Source organism: Pelobates fuscus, chromosome 6 (assembly GCF_036172605.1).
Source record: "Pelobates fuscus isolate aPelFus1 chromosome 6, aPelFus1.pri, whole genome shotgun sequence".
In the NCBI taxonomy this organism is placed as follows: Eukaryota; Metazoa; Chordata; class Amphibia; order Anura; family Pelobatidae; genus Pelobates; species Pelobates fuscus.
In genome coordinates, this window is record NC_086322.1 from 53,904,263 (window position 1) to 53,929,250 (window position 24,988).

Consider the following 24,988-nt stretch of genomic DNA (forward strand, 5'->3'; position numbering starts at 1 on the left):
TGCTTTTATAATGTTTTTTTTAAATTTTTTAAAAACAATTTCCATGCCTGCCTCTAGTGGTTAGAACTCATTATACTTAATTATCAGCATGCGTTTGAAATATTTCCGCATTCTAATATGTTTTATAATTAGAGATTGTCCTTACGTGGCTAAAAACAGTACATAAAGTGCGATAGATGTCATAATAATAATTATAATAATAATAATAGATACCTGTCCAAAACGGAACAGTTAAAAAAAAAAAAAAAGCATATTTAGAATTTGACAGCTTTATCTTCTACTTTTTTTTTAAAAATGAATAATTGCTGGAGATTATGATGTCATTTGAGGAGAAATATCACCAAAGTCTTCCCGATAACTATTGCATTACAGGAAATTGTTACTTTTGATATGATGGCGATAGACGGCTGATAGGAGGGGTTAGTGTAAACATTTTACTGTAAATAAAGACGTATTCTTACCCTAAAACCATATTGATATCTGTTTGCAGGTGTCTCGAATCTTTGCATACCTAATCCTTGTGAAAATGGAGGCGTGTGTATCGATGTACTTGCTGGTGCTTCTTATCATTGTGCGTGCCCTGAGGGGTTTATGGGGACAAATTGTAATTTAAGTAAGTAATAATTAAAACAATACTTCTTAAACCTAATTATCTTTGTTATGCTGTTACATATTTATTAAAATTATCTAAAAAATGAGTCTTAATTTCTAGGCTACAACATTCCAAGAAAACAAACGTCTCTAATGTGCTAGTAGATTAGGCATTTTAAATGCTCCTTTTCAATAACTTTTTAACAGAAATCCAAAATGTTGCTGTATCAATTAAAGTACCAGCTTGATATAAAGGTCTCACATAAATTATTTTCATTTGCAACTGGGGACAGAGATTGGTGTCTCAAAAATGGCATCCACCATAACTATGTAGTGTGCTGTAATGTGTATTGTAGTTAAGTAGTCAGGCATAGCACTCATAGTCTACCCTACCACGGGAGGCCATGTAAAGTTACAAATATCATCTAGTTTAAAAAGAAAATGGCTAATTTGTTCTAAGGCAGAACAATACAGGTAGACTAGAATATGTACCCAGAATTGTGTAGGTCCCCCTTGTGCTACTAAAACAGCTCTGATGTGTCAAGGCATGGACTCCACAAGACCTCGGAACATGTCCTGTGATATCTGGCAACAAGACATTAGAAGCAGTTCCTTTAATTCCTGCAGGTTGCAAGGTGGAACCTCCATAGATCAGATTTATTGTTCCAGCACATCTCACAGATGCTCAAATCGGAGTGAGATCTGTGTAATTTGGAGGCCAAGGCAACACCTTGAACTCTTTGTCATGTTCCTCAAATCATTTCTGAACAATGGTTGCAGTGTGGCTAGGTGCATTATCCTGCTGAAAGAGGACACTGCCATCAAGGGAGTACATTGTCTACAACAATCTCTAAGTAGATGGTATGTGTCAAACTAACACTCACATGAATGCTGGGAGCCAAGGCTTCCCTGCGGAACATTGACCAGAGCATAACACTACCTCTGCCAGCCTGTTTTCTTCCCATAGTGCATCATGCTGCTAGAATAAGCTGGTGCTATATAAATATCAATAATGATAAAAAAAGAATAATCTCTTCCATGGATACATGCACACAGCCATGCACCTAATCTAAAAGAAAACGTAATGACCAGGAAACCTACTTCTATTGCTCCATGGTCGAGCTAAGATGCATACGTCCCCATTAAGGGGCTTTCGGTGGTGGACCGGAGTCAACATGGGCTCTTTGACTGGTCTGTGGCTCCGCAGCCCCATACGCAGCAAACTGTGATGAACTGTGTTTTCTGACACCTTTCTATCATGGCCAACATTAAGTTTTCAGCATTTTGAGCTTCAGTAGCTCTTCTGTGTGATCGGACCAGACGGGCTAGTCTTTACTCCCCACACGCTTCAATGAGCCTTAGGCGCCCATGACCCTGACGCTGGTTCACTGGATGTTCTTCCTTTCACTACATTTCGTAGGTACTAACCGTTGCATACCAGGAATACCCCACAAGACTTGCCGTTTTGGAGATGCTCTGACTCAATCGTCTATCCTTCACTATTTGGCCCTTGTCAAAGTCACTCAGATCTTTCCAACACATTAAATTCAAGAACTGACTGTTCATTTGCAGCCTAATATATCCCACCCCTTAACAGGTGCCATTGTAGTGCTATAATCAATGTTATTCACTTTACCTGTCGGTGTTTTTAATGTTCTGGCTGATCAGTGTACATTACGTTATGTAACCTATATCCTAATTCTGCTGTTTGTTGTTTAGGAAAATGTTTTGATGAAGCTCACTATGAATTCTATGATCATGGAGATACCTGGGGCAGAATACATAAAGGTCGAGTGGAGAAATGCAGTTGTCAGGATGGTGCCATAACATGTCACACTGGAGAAAGATACAAAGGTGAATTGCAATTGAATTTAATTTTGCTGACAGTTTTTTCTTTAATACACTTATATATTTCCTGTATGATACATGGGGACCAACCTTCAACACCCAAACCTAGGAAAAACAGTACAGAAATCATATTACCGGTCCCTTACATACACACACTGCATCCCTAACACATACACACTGCATACCCTACACTGGATTCCTGATATACTACATTCCCTAAACACATACACTCCACTCCATGAGGGCAGGCTTGGGGACATGTCTTGTGGACAGACTCAGAGTGGGTCTCCAAGGCCCAGGTATTGAGCTGTGTAAATTTTTGATGGCAGTACTGCAAGGGGGACCTAGATTCCCCCCAACTGCATCTATGGGCGGCGACTTTCATTATAATATAATTATGTCTCACCCCAGCCCCCTCTCATGAGTGGCTGTTGGGAGCTCTAATTAAATATACATTAGGGAGGAGGAAAATTTGTTTATAAGTCAGATCCACGCTGTGTGGCTAGTGGGTCACCAAGACCCTAGCCACTCACCATGCAATGAAATGTTACATACCCCCCAGGGGTCAAGTCCTGGGGAAAAAAGTGTGGGAACTCACGAACGATCCACCCCTCCAAAAATATATATTTTTTAATTATACGCTCGTATGCATATATATATATATATTTCTCAGAAAATACAGTGCAACATTTAAAGGACCACTCTAGTGCCAGGAAAACATACTCGTTTTCCTGGCACTAGAGTGCCCTGAGGGTGCCCCCACCCTCAGGGACCCCCTCCCGCCCGGCTCTGGAAAGGGGAAAGGGGTAAAAACTTACCTTTTTCCAGCGCTGGGCGGGGAGCTCTCCTCCTCCTCTCCGCCTCCGTTCCTCCCCGTCGGCTGAATGCGCACGCGCGGCAAGAGCTGCGCGCGCATTCAGCCGGTCACATAGGAAAGCATTCATAATGCTTTCCTATGGACGCTTGCGTGCTCTCACTGTGATTTTCACAGTGAGAATCACGCAAGCGCCTCTAGCGGCTGTCAGTGAGACAGCCACTAGAGAATTAGGGGGAAGGCTTAACCCATTAATAAACATAGCAGTTTCTCTGAAACTGCTATGTTTATAAAACAATTAGTTAACCCTAGCTGGACCTGGCACCCAGACCACTTCATTAAGCTGAAGTGGTCTGGGTGCCTAGAGTGGTCCTTTAATGTAAAGTGCCAGTTTACAAAGTCATCTCCAAAATTCACATGCATCGTATTATTTAACCAAATATAAAAAATGGAAACCACAAAGACAGAAGCAAACGTACGATAAACACCTGACACAAACACACATATTATATATATAGTCTAGGTAACATACTAGATATGAAGGACTTTTCTTGTCACAGGGCCGGCCTTCGGGGTGTGCGAGCTGTGCGGCCACACAGGGCATCATGGCAGCAGGGGTGCCGGGCATCCAACGTAGCTCACATACACAGGGGCCGACAGTGCAGAGTTTTAAAAGCTGGCTTCAAGTAAGGGGTTGTGTGTGACTGCCTGTGGCAGCGGAGGCAGAAATAAATTGGCAGCAGGAGCGGAGCTAAATGCAGTATCTACCTGTTTCCTGGTTACGGCAGCACACTGAGGGGGAAGCAGGAAGGAGTCCCTGTTTCCCCAACTATTACACACAAGAGACTTCAGTGCCAATGCTCTCCCCTCCAGGCCAGCCCATACTGTTTGTAAGTGAGAGAGAGAGTGAGAAAGAGTGTGCTGGCTTTGTGTGTGTGTGTCTGCCTATGACACTGTGTGTGTTTGTTTGTGTGTTTGTGTTTCCTTTTTTTTTCTAATTCTTTATTTATTCCAAGGTAGAACAGTACATCGAATACATAACATATCAATACGTTGCAAGGTGTCGTTACATTGTGTATTACATATCCCCAGTAAACCTCTAAGAGCATTAGATTGACACATCTAGCTAACTTGTACTGTCTCAATGTACCCTGCAATGTGTACATCATATAGCACAAAGCCGATTCCCTGTTCTCCCTGGTATTTTTAACTTAGAACATAAAATAATAATAAGATATAACATAAAGAAGCTACAGAATACCATACAGGCATTTCTTTGGTCGATAGGACATGCCTCATCATTTTCATGCGTTAATGTGTGGATCTTATAAATCTGTATCTTAAACACTTATAAATCGTTATCCGTTTGTTCCTGTGAGCACAGGTCTATATCCTCTCGAAATGCAAGTTAGTTACATATTGCATGGTTTTGTTGCAATAGTTGTGAGTATTTCTCACGATAAAAAGAAAGATAGTAAAAGAAAAGTAAGAGAGATAAGTAGGAGTTTAGTAAGCGAGAGAAGTAGGAAAGGGGTGGAGGAGGGATGTGTGGGGGAATTCAGGGCAGCCCGTATCCTATTGATTAACTCCCATCCTGGGAGGTCTCTTTTGTGTGTGCATCAAGCACTTGCTGCGCTGGCCATCCAAGGGCCCCAAACTTTTTCAAATTTTGTCGTCGTGCCTCTAACCCGGGACGTGAGGTCATCCATGAGATAATTATCCTTAATCTTCTGGATTACCACAGCAATTTCCGGAGCCTCGCTCTGCAGCCACGCCTGTGCCAAAGCTCTCCTAGCTAGGGTCACCTTATGCAATAGAGTCTGTTCCGCTTTTGTCCAGTTTTCCATAGATCTAGCTAGCAAGAACACCCATGGGTCTAGCTTAACCTCTCTCTCGAATATGTCTCGCAATAACTGCGCAATTCGCCGCCAAAAGACCTGTGCTATTGGGCATTCCCACCACATGTGAACATATGTGCCTTTGAGACCGCACCCCCGCCAGCATAGGTCTGTAGTAATTTGATTCATACGGCTCAACTTTACCGGTGTAACATACCATCGGAATAGCGTCTTATATGATTGTTCCTGCAGCGAGACACACATAGAGGATTGCGCGGCCGCCTCCCATATTTCCTGCCACTCTATCCCTTCCAGCGTCTCTCCCAAATCTGCCTCCCATTGGTCTATATATGTAAGTCCTCCCCATTCCAAAGTGTTATTGCACAACTGTGAGTAAAGAAGCAAAATCAGTCTGCTCGGAAATTGTTCCTTCGCACACATTCTTTCGAAGAACGTCATCTGTGTTTCTGCGGCTTGTTTAACCTGAGTATTTCGGGCATAAGCTCTAATCTGGAGGTATCGAAAAAAATCAAAGGGTCGCAAAGGCGTTTTGTTTTGTAAGTCCTCAAACGTCACAAACGACCCCCCATCATACAGCTGGTGTAATCGCTGTAGCCCATCCCGTTCTATACCTCTAAAATCTCGGGCCGTCATCCCTGGTAGGAATGCCTTGTTGCTCAGCAGGGGGGTCATTGGAGAGGGGGAAGCCGCCAGGCCGTACTTGGGGGCGGTTGTGTCCCATATCCTCAAGGAATTGAAAATCGCTGGACAGGGCACTTCGATGTTTGGCCTGTGCTCCTTAGGGGTCCACATAAGGAACTGAGGCATATCCATCCCCATAAGGGACGCTTGCAGGTCCACCCATCTCCTTTCCTCCGGCGGTGAGTGCCACAATGCCACCTGGGCCAGTTGGGCTGCCTCATAATAGAAATGTAGGTGTGGAAGGCTGAGGCCGTCCCTGTCCTTAGCTCGGTAAAGAATGTTGCGTGAGACCCTATGTTTCTTGTTCTGCCATATAAATTTACCTATTGTTTGTTGAAGTGAACCCAAGTCAGATCTGGTTACTCTAATTGGGAGTGCCTGAAACAAGAACAATATTCTAGGGAGCACATTCATTTTCACGGAATGAATCCTCCCTATCCAAGAGATCGCCTTATCTGTCCATTGCTCCATATCCGTCATCAATGTCCTTATCAGCAGGGTATAATTCTGTTGAAATAATTGAGTAGGGTCCGCCGTCAATTGTATGCCTAGGTATTTTATGTGATCGCTTGCTATTCGTAAGTTATATGTTGCCCCTATGTAAGTGACGTCCCGCTCTGGCATACCTAAAGGCAACACGCTGGACTTGTCCATATTAACCTTGTATCCGGCCAAGTCTCCGAAGACCTTCAATACATCTGTTAATGCCACCATGTGTGTTTGTGTTTCTGACCCATGAATCTTTATTTTAGAGAGGTTAGTTTTTTTGCCTGATATTATGGAGTTTCTACTAGATTCTTGTCACATCACAATCCACTCCAAGCAATACCTTCCATTTTCCCCGCAACATCCAACAAGCTCTGAGAGGCTTGACATCACAATCCACTTCAATACCTTCCATTTTTTTTACTAAGCACTTCCCACCCACCCTTCCCACTTTCCCAGGGGTTTGGCATCTTACCAGATTACCTACTCACATCACATATTAGCAGTCTATGCAAAGGTTCTAAGCTGACAAGCGTCAGTATCAGACATAGAAGATCATTTGTGTGGCATGCAGAATATGTGCACAATTTTTTTTTTTTGTAAATCTTTCTTTTATTAAGGCACATATGAGGGATACAAAATAAAGAAAGGGAAATGCGTAGGTAGTACATATCTTTGGGGTTAAGACATCGAAAACATAGTTAGTTACATTTCCAGGAAGGTAATGCCTTGCTTTTATATTTTGTGAGTCGCTTAGTGAAAATGAGTTTTAATCAACCTAGATTAAGATGCAATACAGCGAGTTAAAGCTTTCCATTAGAGATTATTATTATGTGGGGCATCTTCAGGTTAAGTAATTTGAGCTAAGGCTGATCTGTGAAGGCTAAGATAGCAGCGAGTTAAACTAGCTCAGCAGTATTAAGCATCGTGTTTGTAATGATTGCCAGGCAAGGTAGTCTTCTTGTTGGTCTAACTGGGCTTAATAAGCTATACAGCTATATTGTGTAGTAATGCTAACAGATGACAGGTAGGTCAATACAGTGTACAGTACACAATTTAGTGTCTCATGTTGCTAAGTCATGGTATGTCATTCAACGGTAGCCTATGTCAGCCAGACTGGGATTGAGTTCAGAAGTAGGTATCAGCAGCAAATTAACAGGCTGGTTTTCCATCCCTAGACTGGGCTCTCACCTTATGTGAAGTGTCAAGGTTGCAGCCCGATCAGCCTATGGTTATGTTAACACATGATGGTACTTAGCACTAGGAGGCATGTGGGCCATGGGCCTAACAAATAACACAAATACAGTTACCCTAGTGAAAACAATAAGCAACATTAAGATACCGCTGTTTAGTATGGGCCAAGGGATATTCATGCATGACTGGACACATTGAGGAGACATATGTTGAGTCGCTTAGGCAGAAAACAGTGTGCATGTTAACTACACAGATTAAAAATGTCCCGCCTGTTGCCCAGAGGAGTATGCCTGCCGTGCTGCAGTGTGTACAGGTTCTACCTGCTAAACCCTGGATTGAGTGTGGCCAGGCAATCAGGCAGTCCAAAGCAGTCTACAGACATGTACCTGTCGGCAGCGTCAAGGGTTTGTGGCCCAAGACTTGGGTAAGAGTTTGGTAAGTCCGGTTGGTAGTGGCTAGTGTGTCCGGTTATACTCTCATTGCTCGTCCACATCCCCCACCGGGTGTGCTGTTGCGTCTCGAGGGAGCATTGCTTGGTCTTAAGATTTCCTGGCGTTGTGGCAGTACCACTACCATGGGTCACCAGCCTTCAGCCTGAGGCCATAGCAGGCGCTCGGGCCCTTTCGCCATTGATCCCATCAGCAGGATCGTGGGCCCTGGGTTCCGCCGGATCGCAGTCTTTCCCAGGGAGTATGGCAGGCTGCAGAGGGGTTCCTCTTGGTGAGCGCCCAGCCCAGAAGAAGGGCGTGCGGTCCCACGGGTAGCTCCGTCCACGGGAGTAGAGCGATTTGCAGGATCTTGCTTTCGGTATGTCTCCGGACTTAGGTGCTGCTGTACGTTGTGGGTCACCACATGTTTGCAGCCTTGTGCTCCATGCCAGGTCCTGTCTGCTGTCTGCCTCGGGGTCTGCGATTCTGTCCCCGCACACGTGGCCGTCGCCATCTTGACTGCGGGTCTCAGGCCTGCATGGTGGTCGAGTAGTGCCTCCGAGTATAGTCGTGGGGCATGGACTGGGATCACCCCCCCGGCCCGGTGGGGGGGAACAGGACCGGGTCAGCCGATGTGCCATGTGCATGTCAGGCTCCGTCGGGCAGGATAGTGAAGCAGCGGCCATCCACTTCACTCACCGCCAGGTCGGGTCCCGCTTGGTGCTGCAGGGATCCCACCTCCGGGGGACTGGAACTCCAGGAGCAAGCCTCTCCCCGGCTCCGGTAGCCCGCATACATTGCGGGTCAGGGTTGTTGGTCGCTGGGTGCCTTTCAAATCACGATTTATAGCGTAGATGGAGCTTGTTGTGCAGGAGCTGTTCTTCCCTGCGACCGCCCCCCCATAAGTGCACAATTTTATGTCAATAATAAAATGTAGATTTGCTCAAAGATTGTCAGATCAAAAAGACTAATGAGATAACCATTGGGTGCTTACAATTACAGAGAGACAACACACATAGTAATTAAATAAGCAGAGACATGGAGGCCTTGCAGATAGCCTAGACACAATCAATGCCTGTCAGAGAGATTTCTCCACAAAGGAGAGGGATGAGTCTCAGTAAGTCTCTTCACCAGCCACTGACACCACATGGATTCTTTCGACTTAAATCATAGCTCCTGACTCAATTATCTCACAGGCACAGGGGAGGTATTATCCTGTTTTGTGTGGAAGTGTCCTGGACCTGAGAGCCAATCGAATTACAGTGTGTACTTTGCCATAGTCCCCTCTCAGGTCCTGTGGGGAATGCCTCTGGAATATGTCATGGTAAACCTCTTGCATGAGGACTTGCATATAAACCGGCCAGTTAGCCTGCATAAATTCATTCCTGTTGTACCCTTCATCTAATTAAGCCTGATGTTTGGGTATATGTCTGATTGCTTGGAGAATTTACTTGGATACTGCATTGCCTGGAGAATGTTCGAATCAACACCCGAACTGCGAGCTATAATCAATCTCTAGCAGTTCGGGAGGATATCTAAAATGCCAGCGTTCATAACATAGGGTTATTCACTAAATTCACTGGCAAATTAAAGCTGGATCGCAAAATCTAGGTAAATGTAGCCAAGCTGTGTCTAGAGACATCTTGAAAAATTATCCAAGACCAGCTATTGTTGCCCAAGTTTTACAATTCAGCTTTCATTTGCTAAAATGTAAAGTTTAGTGAATAACACAGAATGTCTTACTTTGAAGGTTGCATGGGGTTTAAGTAGTTCTCACAAAAGAGAAATTTGTGTTAACCTACTGTACTCTACTCTGTTCTTACTGAGAGTATAATATAAACCTATGACTTGTATTTCCAGCCTGTAACGAGAACCCGTGCCTTAATGGGGGTGCATGTCGGTTCATGCAATCAACTGGACAAGCTATATGTGGATGCAAGCCAAATTATGTTGGAAAATACTGCAATATTGGTAAGTAGGGTTGATAATGTAATTATAATGTGACTTTTTGAACAATAAAACATGACAATCTCTCCATTGTTTATTACGAGCAACATGCATTCACAACTGTTAGATGCACGACTTCATATTCAAACATTGTATATGCAACATGGCACCTTGACTGACAGGAATTTAATTAGCAAATTACGGCAGGGCAAGAGCTGTGGCATTGTGAAAATAGATGCAATCTGAGATATGAGCTCCTGTTGCTCCAACTAGCAATGAACGGGTTAACTACCCTGTAGCTGTCCTTTTTTGTTATTCCTTCATAAATATGTATTGGTTAATCAGAATGTGAAAAGTTATTTTAATGCATAAAGTCATGACAAACACACTGTATACACATTATAATTCTAAAAAAGAAAATGCATAATACAAATACGGAGCAAAACATAACGATGCTATAAAACATGTAGTTAATTTATTAATATAGTAGACGGTAGCGGCCACTGTTCACCTACTTTTTCATACTTTATATTTTATATTAACTCATATTGTATGCTGGTGTTCCCAAAGCTTTCATGAACTAAGCTAAATGTGGCCTGCTTATGTCACGGGTGTCGTAACTCAACACGCAGGAAAGAGGAAACCACAAAAGGTGGATCCGAAAGACGTATTACCGAGCCTTAGAATGTCCGGACTTAACGTAACTAAACACCAAGAATCAGGGTCAAGAATAAATCAAGGACAGGAATAACAGGAATACTCAGAGTCAAGACAAAGCCGGGTCAGGATACCAGAAATCACAAGTCAAATACGAAGCCGGCCAGGGTCAGGATACCAGAAATCACGAGTCAAATACGAAGCCGGGGTCAGGATACCAGAAATCATGAGTCAAATACGAAGCCAAGGTCAAACACAGGAAAGCACAAGAGAGTCACTAGGAGCCAGGGCCAGACTGGTCCTCCGGGATACCAGGAAATTTCCTGGTGGGCCGGCATTCTAGCGTTCCGGTGCACGGCCACCTAGTGCACACCGGCCTACGGGCCGCACGGCTCAATTACAGGGTGACCGGCAAGAGGGGATGCACTCCCCTCCTGCCGGTCACAGAATGTAGTGTGGCAGAGCAGGCAGACTGTGGTAGAGGAGCTTCTGTTCCTCTACCCGGTCTGACAGGAAGTGCTCACGGAGAGCATAGAACTGCTTCCTATGAGACCGGGTACAGTGAGCAGGAGCTCCTCCACCACGTTCTGCCTGCTCGGCCATGCTACAGCAAGGTACAGGGAGAGCTGGGGGTGGAGGAAACTAATGGGACACATGGAGAGCTGGATGGGAGGGACAAATGGGACACAGGGAGAGCTGGGGGAGAGAAATGTGACATAGGGAGAGCTGGGGGGTGAACTAATAGGACACAGGAAGAGCTGGGGGGGAATTAATGGGACACATGGAGAGCTGGGGGGACAGACAAATGGAACACAGGGAGAGCTGGGGGGACGGACAAATGGGACAGAAGGAGAGCTGGGGGGGAACTAATGGGACAAAGGAAGAGCTGGGGGGGACTAATGGGACACAGGGAGAGCTGGGGGACTAATAGGACACAGGGAGAGCTGGGGGGAACTAATAGGACACAGTGAGAGCTGTGGGGAAATTAATGGGACACGGGGAGAGCTGTTGGGGAACTAATTTGAGAAAGGGAGAGCTAGGGTGGGGGGAACTAATGGGATACAGGGAGAGCTGGAGGGGGCAACTAATGGGACACATGGAGGGCTGGGAGGGTGATATAAGAACACATAAAGGGCTGGGAAAGGGGTATAAGGACACATGGAAGACTGGGAAGGGGGTATAAGGACACATGGAGGGCTGGGAGGAGGGTATAGGGACACATGGAGGGCTGGGAGGAGGGTATAGGGGCACATGGAGGGCTGGGAGGGGGCTAATGGGACACATGGGGGCTGGGAGGGTTGGCTAGTGGGACACATGGGGGCTGGAAAGGGGGCCTATTGGAACACATTGAGGGCTGGGAAGGGGCTATAGGGACACATGAAGGGCTGGGAGGGCTAATAGGACACATGGAGGGCTTGGGGGCTCATGGGACACATGGGGGTGCTACTGAGACACATGTGAGGGCTGGGGGGACATAGAAACACATGGAGGACTGGGAGGGTGCTATAGGAACAAATGGAGGGCTGGGAGGGAGGGCTAGTGAGACACATGGAGGGCTGGGAGCAGGGCCGGCGCTACCATTAGGCAAATAAGGCATTCGCCTGGGGCGCCGGCCTCTGGGGAGCACAAAGCGGGAGGTTCCCAGGTGGGCTGCCCTGCTGCTATCTGGGCTGGTGCACTGGCGAGCGGCCTTAGCCACCCGCTTAGCTGCTGGGCTCCCTCTGCCTCTGATTACCTGCTCGGGGAGTGGGGTATGCTGTATCCCCAGCATCTGAGCAGAGCCCCCTGCCTGTGAACACCGGAAGAACTCTGCCGGGAGCAGGAAGTAGCCTGTGCTCACCGTGCACTGCTCTCCTGTTTCCCCCACCAGGAACACCGCAGCTACCTGCAGGCTGGACCCCTCTCCTCCATTCACAGCACTTATGTATGGTACATCTGAAGGTAAGGGCAACTGAGTATGAGTATATTATTGTAAATTGGTCTCTGTGTATTGAATTGCTGTGTTGTGTGTGTAAATAAAGTGTGACTATATATAAAGTGGTGTGAGTATGTGCTTGAGTGACAATGTGTGTGTGTTAGTTAGAGTGTGTAAGTGGCACTGTGAATGTCACAGAGTGTGTGTGTAAGTAAAACTGTGTGTGTGTATGTCAGTAACAGTGTGTGTGTGAGTGTGTAAATGGCACTGTGTGTGTTAGTGACTGTGTAAATGAGATTGTGTATGTCAGTGAGTGTGTAAGTGGCACTGTGAATGTCACTGAGAGTGTGTGTGTGTAAGTGAGAGTGTGTGTGTTAGTGAAAGTGTGTTAGTTACACTGTATGTCAGTGAGAGTGCTTGTGTTAGTGAAAGTGTGTAACTGACACTGTATGTCAGTGAGAGTGTGTATGTTAGTGAGTGTGTAAGTGACACTGTGTGTGTTAGTAACCGTGTGTGAGTGACACTGTCAGTGAAAGTGTTAGTGAACATGTGTAAGTGACACTTTGTATGTATGTCAGTGAGAGTGTGTAAGTGACACTGTGTGTGTTAGTAAGAGTGTGTGAGTGACACTATGTCAGTGAAAGTGTTAGTGAAAATGTGTAAGTGACACTTTGTATGTATGTCAGTGAGAGTGTGTAAGTGACAGTGTGTGTATGTCTCTGAGAGTGTTTGTGCTAGTGTTTGTGTGATCATGTAAATAGATACTTATATATAAAATAATATTTATAATATATAATAATGTAATTCTATATTAAACCGATTTTTTTTTTACTTTAAGTTCACGGTAACATGAATTAAATCCCAACATTATTAGAAATGAAATACCACAAAATGCATTGAAAAAGAGTGTATGGATATATGTATTAGGCAGTATGTGTCTAGTGATGTATGTATTAGCCAGTATGAGTGTATGAATGTATGTATTAGGCAGTGTGTGTGTGTGTGTGTGTGTGGATTTATGTATTGTGCTGTGTGCGTATGGTTGTTTGTATGTAATAGGCAGTCTGTGTGGATGGATGGATTAGGCAATGTGTTTATATGGATGCATATACTGGATGAGTGTTTCTACGCAGTGTGTTTTCTTCCCTAAATGTCTCATTGCAATTCAGAATTTAGTGACTAAACCTGTGAGAGAATGTAGTTGCCTTCATGAGGGAGTGGCAAAATGGATTGTTTCCTAAGACGGCAGGAATTCTTGCACCGGACCTGGCTGGGAGGGAGGGCTAGTGGGACACATGGAGGGCTGGTGGATAATGGGAACACATGTGGGGGCTACTGAGACACATGGGAGACTGGAGAGGGTGGAATGAGACAAATGGAGGGCTATGGAGTAATGAGACACATGGAGGGGCTGGGAAAGGTGAACATGAGACACACACAGAGGAGCTGAGGAAGACGAACAAGAGACACACAGAGGGGTTGGGAAAGGGGAGAATGAGACACACAGAGGAGATGTGGGGAAAGATACACACAGATGGGGCCTGGGAAAGAGACTCACAGAAGGGCTGGGGAAAGGGAGAAAGAGACAATGAGGCTGGGGCTAAGAGACACATGAAAGGGGCTTGTGGGAGAAAGACATAATCAAAATGCATCTTCACTTGTGTCTCCTGCACTCTCTGTACCTCAGAGTCGACCGGTGAGAGAAAGACGTCATATTTAATTGACACTATTGTCACCAGAACTACTACAGTTTAATGTAGTGGTTCTGGTGTCTATAGCATGTCCCTATAGGCTGAGCACTGTAAATGCTACCTTTTCAGAGAAAAGGCAGTGTCTACATTGCTGCCTAGGCACATCTCTAGTGACAGTCACTCAGACTAAGACTAGAGATGCTTCCTAGTCTAGTGCTGCACACTCTGCATGGAGGCACTGATCGCTCCCCATAGAGATGCATTGATGCACTGCAACTCTATGAGGAGATGCTGATTGGTGCGATGAAGCGCAGCATTTTGCCACACATGTGCAATCATCCCCCAATGCTTTCCTATGGGAATTGAATTGGCGTTGACTGAAATGTATCCAGTTGTAAGCCAAAGTAAAGAGCACACTCTTATTACTTAAAAACAAACAAACAAGATAACATACTATTTTTTTACTGCTGTGCAATAGCATGCATTCACAATTTCAGTCCAAATGACCAAACTTTTCTTAATATATCAAGAAAATGGACTGAAGCATTGATTATATGCAAATGCACATCTGCTTACAATAACTCCGCTCTTTTGTTTATTTTGAAGCCCTATGAGTGCTTTCTTTCACGTTTGAGTAATAGTTTTCAGTTTTCAGTTTTTTTCCCCCATATCTGCACACTATGCTGGCGCGATGCATTATGGGGCCAGTATAGAATTATTTTCCAGGGCTGTTTTCATTCCCAATCCGGCCCTGCTAGGAGCACTAAATGAGGTTCTAACAGAAACCACAGTAGGGAAATGAATGGGGGCTAAAACAAGCCTTAAATAGGCTTACCTATGTTCTGATAGGTCCAGGTCATCACTGCGATCTAAAACAGATTAGGATCGCTATGATGATGTGGTCACTTTAAGAGTGGGTTTAACATCACGTCCACATCTATATAAAGATGTCCGGTGGAGCGATTGTACCGCGCGGCAGGAGGTTGACTAGGATCGAGGGAAGGTGAGTTTCCCTCAGTCGCATGGAGTGGTCGGACTGTGGGGAAGGAGGGGGTCTGTGCGGCTCGGCGGAGGTAAGTAATGCCACAACTGAAGGTTCTAAGTGTTGACTTTGGCTGCTGATAGCTGCAAAGCATCCAGCTGTCCAGCTTTTGGGATCCTGTCCTGCAGATTTAGAAAAGGGAAATTAGCGAACAACAACAAATAAAACAGTTAGCAAAATGCATGGATCCTGGATGCCCAGGTGAGGGGACCACCAGTCCTACTCAGGGCTGCCCATTCCTGAAGCACACTAAGCATGGTCTTAAAGTAGCTCTGTTATATTTTGTTCCTTATGTCCTTCTATCTTAATGATTATATACTACCTCTTTGTATTTATTTGTTTTAACTTCCTTGTGCCTGATCTCAAGATCTGGGTGTTTCCAATTTGTTCTCCTCTGCCCATGATGCCTAATGTTTGCCATTCTGTGAGACTGATTTTAATGACGGATTGTGGGTAAATCTGATTGGCAAATAAAAAAGGTCCTTGATTAAGCCCAGACTATTGTCAAGTTGTGTTCATTGGACAGCTATAGATAAAGACAAGTGGTCCATAACTTTCTTTGTGTATGCAAGAAAAGGGAAGTAGCACCAAAATCCTCAGAAACAGGTCAATATGACAAAAGAAGAAAAAGAAAGGGATAGGATATAGTGTAGTATAAATTTAAATATTGATTGAAGAAAACAAAATGAAATGCACTTACAGTATATGACAATAGACTCCCATTTAGTGTGCCTCATGGTTTTATCCCTGCCTATGGATATATAGTTGGTATCTTTGTAAAATGAGAGGGGTAATCCAAAGGTTGTGTAAAGGAATGACACCAGTATAGTGTCATATTTTTGCTATTCTAAATTGAGTGAATATATATACATGTGCAAACTCACATTTTTTGGAGCATCCTGATTGCTCCTAATAAATAGCATGGAGTGGACTGATCCCAACTGTTGGATATATACAGTTGGAATCCTCACCATGGTGTTATGTGGATAAAACATAGTGCTCGCCATATAAGTAAAAAGTCGTAAAATTATAGGAAATGTACTCACTTATGCAGAGCAAAAAAATTGTTTTATTCAATCCACAAGGCATATATTCATTCCCCTCCTACTCCTTGTGGATTAAGTAAAACCACACCGTAGACATGCATAATACTGACCAGGCACATTAAATCAAAGCTAATAGTCAGCTCCATACAGTGTAAGTGCATTGCCTTTTGTTTTCTTAAATCAATATTTAACATACTACACTATATCCTATCCCTTGTCCTCTCTTCTCGCTGCATTTTGACCAGTTTCTGAGGATATTTTCAAGGCGCGACTTCTCTTTTCTTGCATAAATTTCATCCACAACCGGAAGGAAAAGACTCTGGTTTGGGTTGTTTGAGCTGACTCCCTCATCACACATCAAGCGCTAGAAACCTATCATCTCCTATTTCTTTAGGTATATAATGTAAACTAGAGTTCTCAGGAAAAATAAAACAATCAAACCAGAAGCTATATAGATTAAGGTTTAGAAAAGGTTTATATTTTGTGACAGAGCCACTTTAATGCCATGAGTTTGCTCTGAATAGTGCAAACATGTCTATTGAGGAGTTTATTCTATATGGAAAGTTCCCTAGTGTCCCCAGAAACAGATCACAGGGCGACAGGACAGGTGCTTGAATTCAGTATGTTCCCCGGGTATAAAAAAAATGAAGCACCCATTTTTGCAGAGAACGTTAAATAATGATTTGATACTGTGATTTGTAGTGTGGAGGTATTGTGTATGATTGTTAGTGCAGTTATGTCAGTTCCATGTGAGTAGACAAGATTCATTTGTGATCAACATGAACCTACTCCAGAAATCGCAACCCAGTCCAAAAAACATTTACGGAAAAGATAATTTAAATTTTGGGATAAATGCTTTTTGATTTTGATGCATATTTCTACTTAAATGTCTGTCTTGTTATTTAGATGTCAGTCACAGATGCTATGATAATGGAATGGAATATCGAGGTACTGTGAAAAAAACACTGTCAAATCAAACCTGTCTCAAGTGGAACTCTGAATATTTTGTTTACGAGTCTCATACTGGCAATATCCAGAATTATGCTATCAAAGGTTTGGGATCTCATCCCTATTGCAGGTGAGATGCATGTATATTTTACATGACCTGATGTGTGTGCACCACAGAATGAAAATCAGGATTCTATTGCTTTTCAGGAATCCTGTGGTAGATAGGACAGGAATAATCCTGAGATTTAAATACATTTATTTACTGACCTGGCAAATCTCAAAAATAGACATCTCACCGGAGCCCTAGTGCACCACAATATTGTTTCCAACATTCAAATGCATTATGTGGCTTGTGCACAATGAATTCTATATTGTACATGCACAAAAAATACCATACTTCCGGTTCCAGATTTATTAAATGACATTAGCACTGTGCATGCACCAAACTTGCTGCAAATTATATTGTGATTGTATCAGTAATGTGCCCCTACGGATAGCCATAACTGAGACAGCCACTAGATGTGCTTACTGGGTTAGTGCTGCACAGTCAGTGTCTACACGCTCTGCATGGAGGCGATAAACGTTCCTCATAGAGATGCATTGATTAGTCAACAAATTAGTCTACTTAACAGCTGAAGAAATTAAGAAAGTACTTTTTCATTATTTTCCTCTTTCAGTTGCTTAGCACATAAGTCCCTAATTTGGTATCCTTATTCATGGTAATCCCCTGATACGAAATTAGGGAGGTATCTACAAAATCGCTGAAAGAGCAAAATTAAGAAAAAGCCTCTTTTGTTTTGTAGATAAGTCCCCAATTTGCTACCTTTACAAAATAAATGGATCTGAAATAATTAGTCTCAATTTATTCCGCATCCATTGGTTTTCGGTTCATTTTGTAAAGAAGTCAGTTGCTTTTCAACCAAATTCAGACAAATTTGCACACAAATTTAAATTGCACATGACTATCCCAGAGTGTCCTTTCCTGCTGATTGTGATCTCCAATCCTGCCGGCAGCTGACTGCTTTAAACCGATGAATGGATCTCAGCGCATGTAAACAAGCACAGAATTAACATTAGGCAGCCTGGAACACTTGTTTTGTGCTGGCTGATGACACTGCCGAACGTGGAGTCACCTCTGGCAGCAAAGGGTTAATCTCTGTAAAACACTGCACATACAGATTTGAGGTGTCATGACCACTTCAAATCACTGAAGTGGTCATAGTGCTTGGAGTAACTCTTTAATATATATATATATATAAATTCAAAGTAGATGGCTGCGGGGGGCGGGGCCGGGCGGCCATGCCAGCAGGCCACAAGTCAATACAGCTCCGGGGAAACTCGACTAATAACGGGCAAAAAGCCCATCAACCTCAGCTTGGAACCCCCTGGGAGTGCAATATACCTGGTCCTGGAGTGTCCCGGTGCAGCTGGAGCACCTGATATCGGGTGGGCCGGGTCCTGGTGAGATGCTCCGGGGCTGGGGAGACTGAGGCCTACCTGGGAGGGGAGTGGGGCAGACGGCCGCTGCCTCGCTCTCCACACCGGCAACGACTGAAAACCGCAACAAATCCGAGGTCCCCGGCCCCGTTTAACCCCTCCCCCTCTGGGCCGGCGGGGGTTATCCCGGCCCCACCGAGCAGGCAACATCCTGGCAGTGCAATTGGGCAACTCAGCGCCGACAGCTACCATGGGGCCTTGACAACATGGCCGACAGAGATGCACTAAACCACTGAAGGAGAGCTCCCACGGGACGCGACCAGAGCTACGACCACCCAGGGCATTTAAATGCAATCACAACTACACAAACTGCAAGCAGACCTACTCACCAGCAGAGGACCCAGCGCCTACATTAACTGAGCGCCATCTGCAGCGGATCTAAAGCAGCCCGCAACCACAGACCCATGACCAAGGCTGTGACTTACCCAACAAGTGAGACAGACCTCTTCACCGGAGCTACATCCCCCTGCACTCATAGACCACCGAGACCCCGCAAGGCGTCCGCTGACGACATCACTATCAGGCAACCGCGAGGACTCAGAGACTGTACTCTCTGCTGGGTGCGCTTGCAAACCACAACCTCGGGGGAACTCTACAAACACAGCTCCTGCTTCAAGCCCACACAGGGAGATGGGTGATTACCTTCCTATAGGGACTGTCAAATCCTTCTATAAATATGACCTAGTCTCAATGGCAGCTGATTACTTCATTATGTCTTATTACATATTTTCTTGCAAATGTTATATGCCCTTGTATTGTGCACCAGACTAAGGCGCGAAACAAGTTTCAGCTTAGCCTACTTTGCATAATAGTTTATTGCCTATTTAATCCTAAGCTGTCAAGGCACATGTCTTGGTAGAACAGTATTGAGTAACGAGTCCTAGCTCAACCCCTTACCTACAAGCTTAAAATGCCATAGCCTGTCACATAGTCTCATAGAGATCCTGCCTGGGTTAAACTATACCTAATCCTGTACACATAGAAGCGATAATCTTCAGTAGCCTAGCATGTCCTATACACGTAAAACTCACAATTACATTATTGTCACAGAAGACTAGTCTTACACTATGATATGATCTGTTAGAAAAGCAATGCCATAAACCTTACCATACTCTTACACGTAACTAAATCTGTCGTAGGCACGACTAGCCTAACATGTTTAATACAAACTACCAGTGTTACACAGTCTGTTATTTTCCTGTTAAAAATTGTGCTGTCTAAACTGCCACACTTTGAAATGTTATGAGAAAGCCTGCAGCTGCTGTCGTGGCTTTGCACGCTTGTTGTTACTACATGCACAAGTAAAAATAAAGAATTTAAAAAAAAAAAAGTAGATGGCTGCACTCACGGAAATTTCGGTTAAAATATAACTTTTATTCCAATTCCATAAAAATCGACGTTTCAGTCCCTCTTGTGGACTTTCATCAGGATTAAAATATCATTGAACAACATTTCAAATATATAGGCATACAATTATTGAAATAAATGTGAATAACTCACCCCAGGTGTAGGTATGGTGGATTTCGGCGTTCTAGCCGTTGGACTGCGCCTGTGCGGTATAGTGCCCGCCCCCTTACGTGACATCATTACGTCGTGACGCTATCGTTGCTACAATAACACGGAAGTGTGTTAGACCATCACCATGGCAACGTTTTGCCAACAGCACACCCGATAATAGTGTGACTTGGATGATAATGAAGAATTGATGTATGATATAAATACAAATATAATCAGTGCGAAATCGCTAAATTCTAATCTAATGATCATAAATATGTGAAGCAGTAGGTTAACTGCTGGTATAATATTTAAAGTGGCAATATACATATATAGCCATATTGCTCCTCAGAGACAATATGGTCTAAAGGTGCCTTCATATACAGAAAGTGCAAGTGCTTAAAGTGAAAAACCTTATAAAAAGTGTTTAAACTTTTAAAGTGACCAAAGTGTCTGTGATTGAAAAAGTGCATAAATGAAGTGACACCTATGTATAATCTTAAAGTGCTATTAGTGTAAAGTGGTATCGTACCGCCATATATGCATATAAAAATTAACACATAAAACTATTATATTAAAAATAGTAAATTAGTATTACTGGTCACACATATAAATAGCCCAATAATGGAGAGGAGCATCTATTTATCTATATATAGTGAGTTGCTATTCACATTTAGTCTATGCGGCAAACCATTATTTTTATAGATCTCTTTACTTTCCATTTATTTGTCTCCATTTGGCAACTATATGTGTGTCCAGAGTTATAAAAATCAGAGCATATATAATATACATCATATATTAATATTCATACATTATGTAAGCAGGGGCTAACGCAATAATATACTTCACAGAAACGAATGTAATGATAATGACTCATTAAGTCCCTTGGGAGAGACAGTGTCCAACTCGTATATCCAGTATGCTTCCCTATTCAAAAGCACCTTGCCCCTGTCGCCCCCTCTTCTTGATAATGGAACGTGGTCGATTGCCACAAACTTGAGTGCGGCCAGCGGGTGTCCAAATGCTAAAAAATGTTTGGCCACTGGCTTATCAGATTGGCCATCCCTGTAGGCCAGCCGTATGCTGGACCTGTGTCCCCTGATGCGCTCACATACAGCCGTTTCGTTTTTTCCTACATAGCAAAGACCACATGGACAATTCAACTTGTATATCACGTGTGTTGTCTTACACGTTATTGTGAATTTGATGGTATAAACTTTGTTATTATGTGGATTGTTAAATTTCTTTGCCGGGATCATGTGGCTGCACGTGACGCATCCTAGGCATCTAACCGATCCTCTTATTTGTTCTTTGGATGTGGCTCGGTAGCTTCTGACAGGATCTGTATGAACTACAAGGTCTTTTAAATTTCTATTCCTTTTGAAGCAGATCATCGGTGCTTGTTTGAATACTTTTTGGAGTGTTTCGTCACTCATGAGTATCTTCCAATTCTTTTTGACCGATGCTGCTACCTGTGGGGATGCTGGTTGGTATAACATGGGAAAAGTGAGTCCAGTAGATCTATTCTTATTTTCTGTTGCGCGTGCACTCTGTGCCTCTTGGAGCGCTTTGTCCAGAATCTGGCTATCATAGCCTCTTTGTAAGAACTTGGTTCGCATCTCTGTGATCTGTTTTTCCATAGTTACCCTCTCCGAGTTGTTTCTAATAACTCTTAGGAATTGTGCCTTTGGTAATGAGTCTCTCAATGCTTTGGGGTGTGCGCTGTTGTAATGTAACATTGTGTTTCTGTCGGTGGGCTTGGTATATAGTGAGTAATGAAGATGAGTTTCTCCCACCACTATTCGTAGATCCAAGTAATGTACCTCTTCTGTACTAATTTCTGCCGTGAATCTAACCGGTGATGGTAGTCGGTTAAGCTCACGGATCATCTTCTGTGCCTCCTCGGTTGATTCATTCCATATAATGAGCAGATCGTCAATGAACCTGTAATATGATACAATCTTGTTGTTGTATTGTTCCAGTATTTGTTTCGCTTCATAGATAAACATGTATGCGTTGGCGTACATGGGCGCCATTGCTGACCCCATGGACGTGCCGGCTATCTGGAGGTACCACGTTTCTTCGAATCTAAAATAGTTATTTTGAAGAATAAGCATAAGCAGTTCCAATACGAACTCTACCGGTGGACCTTTATACGCTGTGGATCTTAATAATACTTGCCGCATAGCTTCAACGCCATCTTCATGCGGTATTATTGTATACAAACTTTGTACATCCATGGTTATTAATACAGGTTTATGTTCTTTATATTGTATTTCATTGATGTTGGAGATGAGAGTCGGCGTATCTTTGATACAGGTATGTAGCTCTCTCACTGGATCTTGAAAGAGGTGGTCCAACCACTTAGCTATAGGCTCTAGGACGCCTCCAATTGCCGAAACTATTGGGCGTCCTGGTGGTCGATTAGCATCCTTGTGGATCTTAGGGATGGTATATATTATGGGAGTACGTGGATGTTGTTTAGCAAGGAATTGTTGCAGTTTTAAATCTATGTGGCCTGCCATCAGGCCCATAGTGAGGATATCATAAATTTTATTCTGAATGTCCCTCGTGGGGTCTTTCTTTAGTGGTATATAGGTATTACGGTCAGATAGTTGTAATTTCAATTCTGTGGCATAGTAGGTATAATCCATTATCACTATGCCACCCCCCTTGTCTGCTGACCTTATTATGATTGTGGGGTCTTCAGCTAGACTTTTGATGACTTTCCTTTGTTGTTTCGTTATATGGCTGAAGGGATCTGGCAGCAGAAATAGACCTCCTCAGTAGGGGTCTATCGTTTGTGCCAACATCAAGACCAGATCCCTTCAAATGGAAAATTGAATTGCACAAATTTGGGAGGACTATGAGACTTAAGGACTTCTTTACCAACTCACCCGAAACTAACGGAGACAATACTGGCAAGATAGTAGAGCCCTTCCGTGTGAAATCCACTTTTGATCCCCTGTCACATAAGGCTTCCATCAAATCATTTCTAACAGTAATGAACAAGGATGCATTGGGATATATGCAGCAAGATTATAAAAAGAAACAAAATATAACGAAACAACAAAGGAAAGTCATCAAAAGTCTAGCTGAAGACCCCACAATCATAATAAGGTCAGCAGACAAGAAACAAATACTGGAACAATACAACAACAAGATTGTATCATATTACAGGTTCATTGACGATCTGCTCATTATATGGAATGAATCAACCGAGGAGGCACAGAAGATGATCCGTGAGCTTAACCGACTACCATCACCGGTTAGATTCACGGCAGAAATTAGTACAGAAGAGGTACATTACTTGGATCTACGAATAGTGGTGGGAGAAACTCATCTTCATTACTCACTATATACCAAGCCCACCGACAGAAACACAATGTTACATTACAACAGCGCACACCCCAAAGCATTGAGAGACTCATTACCAAAGGCACAATTCCTAAGAGTTATTAGAAACAACTCGGAGAGGGTAACTATGGAAAAACAGATCACAGAGATGCGAACCAAGTTCTTACAAAGAGGCTATGATAGCCAGATTCTGGACAAAGCGCTCCAAGAGGCACAGAGTGCACGCGCAACAGAAAATAAGAATAGATCTACCGGACTCACTTTTCCCATGTTATACCAACCAGCATCCCCACAGGTAGCAGCATCGGTCAAAAAGAATTGGAAGATACTCATGAGTGACGAAACACTCCAAAAAGTATTCAAACAAGCACCGATGTCATGTTACATGATATTGTTTTATTATAATGTACTGTTTCTTTAATGTGCATCTTAAGTTTGTCTCTTGGGCCACTCCATAGTTTGCATGATGCTTCAGATTCTCCCCTCCCCCTTTCCTGTTCCAGTGTATTCTATGCTGTACATCTAAATGTGACTTGTGATATCTCTCCTACCTGTTTGGAAGAATCGTTCTTTTACCTGTTGTAACTTCACATTCTACAGATCATACGACTAATAAACAGCGCCAGATCTTCTTACATGTGAGTTGTGACTGAGTAAACTATCTGGGAAGGTGATTTGGTATGAATAATCTCATCAGGGCAATGAGCGCCATGTGCTCCTGAAAAACACATTCATAGCCTTTGCAGCCGTTCCAGAATAGTAAAAGAACGTATCCAGCAGCCTGTACAGAGATTGCTGTGTCACAGGACAGATCATAGTGAAGTGTAACTGTGTGTATTGTATGAGAAGTCTGCATTCAACCCCAGCACAGCTTGTTTCAGCCCCAGCACAGCTTGTTACAGCCCCAGCACAGCTTGTTACAGCCCCAGCACAGCTTGTTACAGCCCCAGCACAGCTTGTTACAACCCCAGCACAGCTTGTTACAGCCCCACACAGTATACAGACACTCTTCACTGCTACAGCCAAGCCTGTGTACTTGAGGCCATCATGAGTGGAAAAGGCTCAGTATGTGATGAAACACCACAGCATGCAACACATGGAGAAAGCCAGGATGAGGACCCAGAGCCCAGTGCATTGGCTAAACGCTCTGTGAAACCCACTTGGAAGGTTAAAGAGAACTATGAATCCATGAGAACTGAACTAGCAACCAGTTTGAAGCAGATTTGGGATAAAATCCTCACCCACATTGATGTGATTTCATGTCCCAGCCATAAGGTACTGCAACTAGAGGGCGCCATAAAGCATCTCTGTGCTTCATATGAACTGTACCAGACTACAAGTAATAAATATAAAACTATTCTGCAAAACATTAACACTGAGGAATCATTAGAGCAACTTAACAATGTCCAGCTTCTTAACATGGAAAGAGAAAGCTTTATCCTGCTAACTAAAGCAAAGGCAGAAGCAAAATTAACGCAGCCACAGGACACTGT

At 43.6% G+C, this 24,988-nt stretch overlaps 1 protein-coding gene across 1 annotated transcript in view; it reads left to right on the forward strand.

The window, feature by feature from the left end:
* Positions 1-24,988, forward strand: part of HGFAC (HGF activator) — a 113,408-nt gene that overhangs the window by 29,601 nt on the left and 58,819 nt on the right. The window contains exons 5-8 of the mRNA XM_063457726.1: positions 491-613; positions 2,311-2,445; positions 9,762-9,872; positions 17,106-17,277. Of these exons, the coding sequence (XP_063313796.1) occupies positions 491-613; positions 2,311-2,445; positions 9,762-9,872; positions 17,106-17,277 (541 nt within the window). The remainder of the gene's footprint in view (positions 1-490; positions 614-2,310; positions 2,446-9,761; positions 9,873-17,105; positions 17,278-24,988) is intronic.